At 43.5% G+C, this 11,133-nt stretch overlaps 2 protein-coding genes across 2 annotated transcripts in view; one reads left to right on the plus strand and one right to left on the minus strand.

Annotated features, from left to right (window-relative positions):
* GNPAT (glyceronephosphate O-acyltransferase) overlaps positions 1 to 1,611 on the plus strand; it is a 33,299-nt gene extending 31,688 nt beyond the window's left edge. Inside the window, exons 15-16 of the mRNA XM_003940776.4 lie at positions 248 to 309; positions 1,308 to 1,611. Of these exons, the coding sequence (XP_003940825.2) occupies positions 248 to 309; positions 1,308 to 1,351 (106 nt within the window). The 3' untranslated portion in view covers positions 1,352 to 1,611. The remainder of the gene's footprint in view (positions 1 to 247; positions 310 to 1,307) is intronic.
* Positions 1,612 to 6,008: 4,397 nt separating this feature from the next.
* EXOC8 (exocyst complex component 8) lies at positions 6,009 to 11,095 on the minus strand. The gene has a single exon (XM_003940778.4). The coding sequence runs from the start codon at positions 10,957 to 10,959 to the stop codon at positions 8,782 to 8,784; it is 2,178 nt and encodes a 725-aa protein (XP_003940827.1). The 5' UTR covers positions 10,960 to 11,095; the 3' UTR covers positions 6,009 to 8,781.
* Positions 11,096 to 11,133: the final 38 nt, after the last annotated feature.

The following is an 11,133-nucleotide window of genomic DNA, read 5'->3' on the forward strand; positions in this document are numbered from 1 at the left end:
AATTTAACAGTGGTAAAACTTAATATGTAATCTCTGGCAGTCATGTCTCTTAAGTGGTCAAAAGAGTGAAGCAAGAAGCCAGGAGGTGGGACAGGAGCCCAAGGCTTTCAACTAGTTAGGACTGGCCTTGAGGAAGGCGGTTGAAGGTTGAAAAGTAGCCTTACAAGAGCTACCATCAGGAACAAAACATAAAAGCTGTCTTTTCCCCAGAGTTTATGTAATAATAAATCTTGTTATTTTCTCCTAGAAATAATAACTATATATTTAATGTGAATGAACCTGCCACAACCAAATTAGAAGAAATGCTTGGTAAGTGCAGTTTAATAAAATATAAGTTTTCACATTTTGCTGATCAACTAAAATAAGAAAGTATTCTGTGGAACCAAACACTTTATCAGAATGATCAGTAAGTAGTAGGTTTCTAACATAAACAGGAAATTACTTATGTAGTGTAGCATTTTCTCAAGGAAGCTAAAGAGAAAGCACAAAGAAAATTAACAAAACACAGCAGGCATGAAAGAAGCAGTCTTACGCAATAGAAAGAGTCTGTCCCGAACGTGACTGATCTCAGCCAGAGGCCCAGACCCTTCACATCCTTGCCTCGGAGAGAGCACTTCATTTTCATCCTTTGTTTGATGACCTCACTGTCTTTCCCAAGTGAGAGATTAGGGTCAGTGTCCCTATCACATAGATCTTCTGAACTCAGAATTAGGGGCCGAGCACATCCTTGGGGGAATAATCCAACCCTTCCTCTTCTCTAAAGCTTATCAGCTACAAAGAAATAGTCCAGCCTAAAAAGAGTCCTTGAGTGTTGTCTTCCTTGACAGTAAGAGTCCCTGAGTGTTGACATAAACAGAGATACAGTTAGAGGAGATGAAAAACATGTTTCCTAGCAATCATGGGACCATTTTAGAAAGGAGGTTAACATTTGGAAAAAATATCTGCCGCTTATATTGAATAGCACAGTGTCCTTGAGTGGATCATCTTACAAGTACTGTTTTTGTGATCACAGGAAGCAGATGTAATGTCAGCTTGAACATATTGGACTGGTAGTTCAGAAAACATGACTGGGTTTCTCCTGGCCCTGGCCCTGGCCCTGGCCCTGTGGCTCTGGCCACACCGCCACCTCTTGGAGCATCTACCGCTTCCCTTGTGGAGTGGGCTAGTGTCCCCATGGGTTCTGGCCAGTCTGTAAAGCTCTGCACAAGTGTCCAGTGTCTCCCCGGGCAGTGGTTTAAGGAGCAGCTGTATGAGGAAGGGCAAAATCAACATCATTCCATGAGATACCTCTCTTTTTGTTATCTTAGGTTGTAAGACACCAGTAGGAAAACCAGCCACTGCAAAACTTTAATAATCGACAAATAGTTATGGAAAATTCAGTCACGTAATTACTTTCATCAAAGGACTACAACAAACAGGGAAGTGAAGGAAGAGACGTGCCTTCTCCTACTCCCTGAGACTTCGAGAACGTGGACGCAGAGGGAAGAGACGATCATTGGAAGCAATCAGTTTACTCTTCCCCACCACAGTGGTTAAAGGCCTTTGTATCCGACACTGTGTGTGTGTTTTAAAATAAAATAAACTTTTGGAAACATGTCTGGAAAAGCAAAACTCAGCTCCTATTTCACTAACACTTTTCAGCTTACCATATGTATTAAATTTTTACATTGACTTTTGAGTGAAAGTATGACATCAACACTGAAGGCTCTGGATATTAAAAAAAAACTACTGGCTAGGCGAGGTGGCTCACACCTGTACTCCCAGCACTCTGGGAGGCCGAGGTGGGCAGATCATGAGGTCAAGAGATCGAGACCATCCTGGCCATCTCTATTAAAAATACAAAAATTAGCTGGGCGTGGTGGTGCACACCTGTAGTCCCAGCTATTCAAAAGGCTGAGGCAGGGGAATCACTTGAATGACAGGCTGGAGTGCAGTGGTGCGATCCTGCAACCTCCACCTCCCAGGTTCAAGTGATTCTCCCACCTCACCCTCCTGAGTAGATGTGACTACGGGTGTATGTCATCATGCCCAGCTGCTTTTGTTTTTGTTTGTGGGGTTTTTTTGGTATTTTTTGGTAGAGATGGGGTTTCACTATGTTGGCCAGACTGGCCTCAAATTCCTGACCTCAAGTGATCTGTCCACCTTGGCCTCCCAAAGTGCTGGGGTTACAGGCGTGAGCCACGGTGCCTGGCCTTGTTCAGTTTTTTATATTCATGGGGAACTCTCCTAGGTAGAATGATTTATCAGTTGTTTTTTTGTTGTTGTTTTTTTGAGACAGAGTTTCACCCTTGTCACGCAGTCTGGAGTGCAATGGCGCGATCTCGGCTCAGCAGGGCAGCACTCAGGTATTGTTGGCTAGCTGTGTTTAGAGCTACTCCTTAATTATAAACTAAATAAGGGGCAGGTTATTCACATATTTTCTACAAAAGAGGTTGGGAGTTCCTGGGACTGAGAGTGAAACCCTTTTAAACCATTCAAAGTAACTTCCCAAGTTATCGACATTTGTAGACTATCAAAGTTGCTGGTGGGAGTATCTTTTAGCATGCAAATGCATTACCATTAGGGTATAATAAGCAGTGAGGACAACTAGAGATTGCTTTTGTTGCTATCTTGGTGTTAGATGGTTTTGGCCAGTTTCTTTTTTTTTTTTTTTTTTGAGACAGAGTTTCGCTCTCGTTACCCAGGCTGGAGTGCAATGGCGCGATCTCGGCTCACCGCAACCTCCGCCTCCTGGGTTCAGGCAATTCTCCTGCCTCAGCCTCCTGAGTAGCTGGGATTACAGGCACGCGCCACCACGCCCAGCTAATTTTTTTGTATTTTTAGTAGAGACAGGGTTTCACCATGTTGACCAGGATGGTCTCGATCTCTCGACCATGATCCACCCGCCTCGGCCTCCCAAAGTGCTGGGATTACAGGCTTGAGCCACCGCGCCTGGCCCAGTTTCTTAATGCATCCTTTTTGACCAGATACTGTTTCAATCTGCTGGGTTGTGACCAGTGCTCAGAAAACAAGTCCTGCTGCCCTCTTGCCTCAGTGTGATTAAATCAGCTCCTTTTGCACAGGAATCTCATGGAAACTTACAGCTGCAAAAACAAGCACAGTTCAAGAAATCCTATCAGATTTGTTATCTCAGCTTCCCCTCATAGGTCTTATAGATGCCAAGAAAATGATGCCCATTCACAAAAGAATGGGCCAAGTCAAAGGAAATAGTCAAGGGACTTGTCCCCGTGAGGAAGGAGACCCAGGCATCTGGGATCAAGTTCCCTTTGACTGCCACTCTGCATTTCAACAGAAGAAACGGCTGACCAACTGTTTCACCTCCTGATTCACCTTCCTGTAGGTGGCAGGCTTGGTCTTGGGGAAACTCTCCGGAAGACACTGTTTTTACTTAAAACAAGATCTAACCCAGAAACCTTTTCACATGTGAGTCCTAAAACTGTAAACCTGAAACACTTTCATGTGTGATTTCCAAAGATGTAAACCTAAGATTCTTCCATGTGTAATATCTAAAGTATAAGCCTACATAAAGGCAGAACCTTCCTTTGTTAAATGAGCTGAATTTGGACAAATTATTCCTCAGCTCCTGGAATAAGGAAGGAGGAATAAGGGGAATAAACTCCTTCCTTCCCCATTCGGTGTTCGAGGGGCTCCTGCTACACCAGCAGGGTGGAAATTTTCAAATTTTAAGAACTGGGGCCAGGTGCAATGACTCATGCTTGTAATCCCAGCACTTGGGAAAGCTGGAGGGTGAATCACCTGAGATCAGGAGTTCATGATCAGCCTGGCCAACACGGTGAAACCCTGTCTCTATTAACAGTACAAAAATTAGCCAGGGGTGGTGGTGGGCACCTGTAGTCCCAGCTACTCAGGAGGCTGAGGTGGGAGAATGGCTTAAACCCTGGAGGTGGAGGTTGCAGTGAGCCGAGATTGCGCTACTGCACCCCAGCCTGGGTGACAGAGCAAGGCTCTGTCTCAAAAAAAAAAAAAAAAAAAGAACTGGGATGGGCGGGGTGTGGTGGCTCACACTTTGGGAGGCTGAGGCTAGCAGATACCAATACTTTGGGAGGCTGAGGCCAGCAGATCACTTGAGGTCAGTTCACTGGCCAACATGGTGAAACCCCGTCTCTACTAAAAATACAAAAATTAGCCAGGCATGGTGGTGCACACCTGTAGTCCCAGCTACTCAGGAGCGTGAAGCAGGAGAATCGCTTGAACCCGGGAGGTAGAGGTTGCAGTGAGCTGTACTCCAGCCTGGGTGACAGAGCGAGACTCCATTTCAAAAAAAAAAAAAAAAAGAACTGGGATGAAAAAGCTGAATATTGACAAATCAAAAGGAAGATTTTATTGTAGCACTATGGGAGGTTTAGCAGACCCACGAGTGCCCCTGCTAGTGTCCCAACATCGAAGGACCCTAAACAGATCCGCCCTATTTACCCAAGTTTGCAGGAATTTGAGAAGACTGAAGGCAAAGACAAAAATGAGAAATCTGACCTCGAATCACGGCGGGTAGTGATCAGGCACATTAATCAGGACAAATCTGTGTCCCTCAGCCTGATCCTCAGTAGCAGACCCGGGGATTGTGCCTACGTGTGAAGGTAATGGAAATGGGGTGGAGAAAAACTTGAGAGGACTTCCCACAGGATCCCAATGCATTACATTATCAAAGCCTGTTGGTGAAGTCCTAACTGGGCAACAGTTTGCTCAGGAGCATCTGGGGATATCAAGATTGATGAGATGAAGGTAAAAATTTGGATGAAAACTAGAATATTAGAATGGACTTCATGCAAAGTGCTTGTGTCTCCTCTGCCTAAGTGTATTATTAGATGGAATCATGTCTTTTTTTTTTTTTTTTTTAAGATGGGGTTTCTCCATGTTGGTCAGACTGGTCTTGAATTCCCGACCTTAGGTGAGCCACCCACCTCAGCCTCCCAAAGTGCTGGGTTTATAGGCGTGAGCCACTGTGACCGGCCGGAATCATGTCTGACTGGAAGCACTTCCCATTCCTAGTGTTATAAAATCAAAAGGTATGTAAGTTTGCTCTTCTGCATTCATTAATTGGGCATACTAAATGGGAACCTATAGAATTGCCTGAGTCCACATAGCTTGCTAATTTTGCACAGTGTTGGATGAATCCTAGTAGACAGAAAGAGAATACTTTAATTGCTGACATGTTAGAAGTTGGAGTGCTGGTACTAACAAATTTTCCTTACAAATGTCCTGTGTGGCCCATGAAAAAGGGAAGTGCCTCATCAAGACTACAGATTTTCTGGGCTTGAATAATGTAGTCCTGGCTGGGTGCTGTGGCTCATGCCTGTAATCCCAGCACTTTGGGAGGCTGAGGTGGACAGATTGCCTGAAGTCAGCTATTCGAGACCGGCTTGGCCAACATGGTGAAACCCCATCTTAAAAAAAAAACATTGAGCAAACATACACCAACTTAGAATGACCCATCTCTACTAAAAATACAGAAATTAGCTGGGCATGATGGCGGGCGCCTGTAATCCCAGCTACTCAGGAGGCTGAGACAGGAGAATCGCTTGAACCTGGGAGGCAGAGATTGTAATGAGCCAAGATTGCCCCGCTGCACTCCAGCCTGGGCGACAGTGCAAGACTCCGTCTCAAAAAACAAAAAACAAAAAAAACAAAAACAAACAAACAAAAAAACGGTTGAGGCTTGTCATTTAGTTCCTAGGTCTCGTGGCCTACATTTTCTTTATTTAGAGATGTGCAGATGGCTTAAACTCTACTTTTTTAGAATAAATTCACATTTTGTACCTTTGAAATTTTCCATTCAAGGGAATCCTAAAAAATTGAGATCTGATTTAGTCACAATTCTGATGGTAAGCAGAACACTTAGTTAATTTAGCAACAGCTTCCTATCTTCCCCACATAAATAAAACAAAAAACTAAGGTCTTCAAGGAATATTTCAGTAACAAGAATATAAAAATATTGAATACCGACTAAAAAAGAGCAATAGATATAATATTGTAATATCATTTTTATCCAGTGTGAGACAATTTTTAAGCTTTATTTTTATGAAACATTTCAGATTCCCTCATATCACAGCACATCAATAAGCAGTATGTTCATAGACTGATTTTTATAGTACATGTCATGTCCCAAATTCCCAATCCTAGGTAAGATATCAAGTTACAAAATACAAGTGCCAATAATTAAACTATAGGTAGTATATTAAACAACAGTGAGTTTTCGGCAATTATGTGAAATGAGGCTTTAATCAAAAAGAGACTTAATACCACTAGGTGTCTTTTTTCCCCAAGAGTAATTAATTCCATCAAGCCCATGATTCCAAGCTCAAGTTACAAGTTTTATATGCTTAAAGCAAACAAGAAAAGGCAATCAATGCTTAAGTGGTATATTTTAGTATACATCATACTTCTGACAATCTCTCATCGCATTCAACTTTTAGAACTTGTCTCAGAGTCTAATGAAACAAAAGAATTACAGAAGAAAGCCCACTGCACTTTGAGGAACCTAACATAATTGTTCTGTCTGGGTACAAAGGTACGTCACAACACTGGGAGTCTTTAGTCAACTTCCCATACTAATTGACTCATCAAAAGCATACTTCCTTCATCTACAACTGTAATTGGAACACACAGATTTTACCTGAAGAAAATCCTGTACTTCCAGTTTTAAAAAGCTGACAATTCTATGAAGAAGTAACCATTTAAATATCTAACTATACACATTTAAGTTTTCACAACTTCATGCCTTATGAGGAATTTTGATTTCAGAAGTATTTCAGAGACTCAGCATCATATATTTATACATGTTTCATATAGTATTAGAAACTAAATGGCACAGAATAATCATAATTATCACAAAATTTTAACAATTTCCAGTGATCTTAAAAAAAATTATAACTGTCTTTGCTCAGCTAAGATATCCAGTTACGGTTATAACTTTTGAAAATGCTAAAGTTATGTGAAAAAAATTAGTCAAAGAAAATCTGTAAATCTGATACTTTCCAATCTTTTAAATATGCATAGCTAAAGAGAAAATAAAGGGATTTATCTGGCACATGAATAATTAAGTCAATAAGTTTTACAACCCTGAGCCACTTTGGCAGCTATTTTAGGTTTCACATAATTTTCACAGTCTTAGTACCACCATTTTCCTTTAGATAAAAGAAATCTTTCGAGAAATCATGGGCATCAAAAATGGTGCTTATGGACAAGAATCACCATTAGAAGCTAGACACAAAATTGATCATAGCAAGCAGTTTCTCTCAAAGTGTGAGGAATGTTGTAGAATATACAAGAGAAGCAACAGTTTAGAAACCTTGAGAAGCTCACATTTCTTTATTCTGTTTTACTAAACAATTTGAAGTAAGCATTATATTCATGTTTAAAAGCAAAGCAAGGAAAATAAAAAAAATGAAACAAGAAAAATGCAGCATGGAACATGTTAGGAGTCACAGAAGGTTCTCTTCTTCCCTTTGTTGTGGGCATATTGTCTCACCTGTTTTCACTTTGTTACAAAAAGAAACAAAACCAAATCTCTGCTCAGAGTAGTCATAGCACAATGGGATTTGCATGTTTTTCTAATTTCCCAACCATCTAGACCCTGAAATCTAAATAAATATTTCAGTGAAAACTTTTTTTTTTTTTTTTTTCCAATTGCATGAAGTCTGAGCCACTATATACCCTACCCTGAATGGGAGAAGATGGGACAGCTGTATCTTATACTGAAGCGGTGGCAGCTAAAACCTGGCAGCTGCTGCCAGATTCTCCAATGTGTCCTGCTTATTATTTTTTAATGTGAGGACAAAAGCTACAGCTGGAAACTAACATAACTTAGAAATATGTTGAAAAATGTTATTATAGTCCTTAGGATTTCCAAGTAAATGCTTCCAAATCAAGTATTACAAAGCTGCTAATTAGCAACTGAAAATTAGCCATTCAAATTATACCAGAAATATTTGCTGAATTGTTTTTATGAAAGCTTCCTCTTGGAGTATGAAGCTTTCATCAGAGTATCTGAATCCACACACCAGCTAATTTCAAGAAAGAATTCTGTTGACTAAAACCCTAAAACCAGTTCCAAAACTTTTCTTTTTCCCAAATAGTCCAACGTTTTGAAGAGAAATATATGAGGCAGTGTGTTTTATATGGCACCGTACCCTTTAGGAAACCTAACATTTGAGTGAACTGGGAAACTTTTCACAACATACTTAAACTCTTATGTATTTATAGATACTATGACTCTGCTGTATAATATATATTGTGGGGAAAAAAAGAAGAAAAAAAACACCAGCCTGGGCAACATGGGGAAACCCCGTCTCTACAAAAAATACAGAAATTAGCTGGGTATGGTGGTGCCTGCCTGTTTCCAGGTACATGGGAAGCTGAGGTGGGAGGATTGCTTGGGTCCGGGAGGTCAAGGCTGCAGTGAGTCGAGACCTTGCAGTGAGATCCTGTCTCAAAAAAAAAAAAAAAAAAAAAAAAAAAAAGTGTTTTATCAAAGCATAAAACTTAAATGCTATAGCGTATAGTGTGACCATAATTTTGGAAGAGAATTAGCATAATTCAGAAGGATAGCTAGCATACTATATGTTTCAATAATTCCAGTATTTTTGTTATTTGGGTTTAACTTCTTTTCCTCTTTTGATTTTGTATTTCTAAGAGGACACTTTTTATTTTCAAGTTGTGTTTAAAACTTTATATAAAGAGTATGCCAATACAACGTAATATAAATATAAATAATATATAAGCTTTCTCTCTATATATATATGTACATACAAACAGACCCAAGCATTAGACCACTGACGTTGTACTTTCAGGATTCACACGAATAAGTCTAGATGCATTCCTCAGATCTTGGAGTTGCTTGGCAGGTTTACCCACACCTTCTTCAAACCTTTTCTCCACGACAGGGAGGACTGTTTCATATAAAAAGGATGCATTCTGCCTGATAAAAGCTTTCTTCTCTGGATCCTGCTCACATCGAAGACTATAATCCACATGCTGAACAGCAACCAGAATGATTTCCACCAGGCTCTCCAAAAGTACCATGTGCAGCTCTGGGAAATACAGCTTCAGGGCCTCTTCCAAAAAGCCCATGGTCTGTTTGGTGAAAGCAACTACTGTGTAACTTAAGTTCACCCAGCAGTCATCCCCTGTGTACTGCTCAAAGTTACTTACCCCGCAACTTTTCATCTCCTCTTTGAGCTTACCCAGGGCTTCTGGCGTCATCAAGTTCATCTTCCTCCACATCTCTTCAGAGTTGCGATGTTTAGTGGCTTCAATGATGATTTCTTTGTAACTGTGCAAGGCCCCTTGGATGTCTTTCACCAGAAGGGCGTGGATGATGAAGGTGAGGTCTAGTCCGATATCACCCAGTTGTTGGCAATGCTCCTTAGCCACTTTTACACACTCAGCTGCTGTAGAGAGGCTCTCCTTACTATCAAACACCTGCTTGCTAAAAGCATCCACGAACATGCCCATGGCTGATCTTGCCCAGACCACAAAAGCAGAATAGCAGCCACTGTCAGTGCCTGCAAAATCAATCTCAAATTCTTTTGCAGTCTCAAGAAGGCTAGTAAAGAAGACATGGCACAGCTTATGAATATAGAGTAAAGTGGCACCTTCAATGCGAAGCTGACGAATTGCAGTATGAACAGCGGCTGCCCTGTTTCTCAAAAATAGCTCACAGGCCTTCGTGCACTGGCCCAGCCGGATCAGTTGAGAAACTGCTCTGCGGGTAGCCTTGGGACCACCTCTCAGCGAACGATCTGGGGAGAGTTCGAAAACTAGCACCTCAGTGAGCTGTCGAACTCTCTCATCCACTTTGGCCCTCAGTTCTTTTACAGGAGGTGGGCTAGGCTTATCTTCCAAGTAATGGTTCAATTTATCCAGGAGGTCGACGGCCCCTTCAAAGTCCCTCTGGGCAATACAGACATCCAGGTCTTCAGGTAACTCCTGGATCCATTCCATGGAGAGGTCCACCTTCTCTTCCTCTACCTCAGGAACAGCTGGTTCTTCTTCGTCGTCATCCTCAAATGGGTTGGTGGCCTTGGAAGTCACCTGGGGTGGCCCTCGAGGGGCTGCTGCCTCCTCCTGCTCCCTTCGCCTTTTCTCACTTAGGGCTCTCTTGGTCTCCTCCAGTACTTCCAGCCACTCTCGTTTGATTTTAGCATTTTCGGCCTGGAAAATACGGCTCTCAGGGAACATTAGCAGCTTGAACATGTCCTTCATGGGTGGGTTGTCCTTGACATTGACTACGGCCAAACCATCTAGGGAATAGAGCGCGTTGTAGCGATACATCCCCCGCCGCTGTGGCAGCCAGGTAGCCACCAACAAACAATCGTTCATGAGAAAGCCGTGCACCCGCTGCAGTTGGGCCATGTGATCCGCATCGTATTCCACTAGGTCCCCGTTGTACACCAGGTACTGTCCCGGCGTCTCCAGCAGGTGCCTGCAGCCTTCCACCTTCTCAAGCAGGGTGGTGAGAGTGCGCTGCTTTCCTTCCTCGCCTGGACCGGAGCCGTCGCGGGAGGCACCCCCAGGAGAGGGGAAAAAGCCAGCCTGGCCTCGGAGGTGGTCTCGGCCCCCCGTCCCACCGACTCCCTCCTCCCCCCCAGAGGCGGCGGCGGCTCCGGCGGCCGCGGCTGCAGGCAGCAATGTAAGCGGGATGCTCTCCAGGCTGCTCTTCTGCTCGGTCAGCAGGTGGCTGAGCTGGTACATCTCGCTCTCCAGGTAGGAGATCTCGCGGGCCGTCTCTATGAACTGCCGGTAGTTCTGGTAGACGTTGCGCTTCAAATTCTGCGCAGTCTCCTCCGCCAGCGCCTGGATGCGCTGCCGGTGCTCCTGGAGATCCCGGTCCCCATCCGACTGCTGCGAGAGCTGCTTCACGTACAGCCGCGCCTCAAAACCACCCGACTCCAGCTGCCGACGCAGGCGGCTCGCCCCACTGTCTGACATCGTCATCGCCATTTCCGTCCGGGTCTCAGGCACTTACTGTCACTATCGGCGCCGCAATAGCGGCAGCGGTCTAGACCCACCCAAGACCAGCGGAGCTCTAGGGCTGAGGAAGCAGGATGGCAACGAGAGAAGTACGCCTGCGCCGGGTCTGAGCGTCAGACACTGCGCCTGCGCAAGGGGCCGAGG

The sequence above is a fragment of the Saimiri boliviensis genome, chromosome 14 (assembly GCF_048565385.1).
Source record: "Saimiri boliviensis isolate mSaiBol1 chromosome 14, mSaiBol1.pri, whole genome shotgun sequence".
NCBI lineage: Eukaryota > Metazoa > Chordata > Mammalia > Primates > Cebidae > Saimiri > Saimiri boliviensis.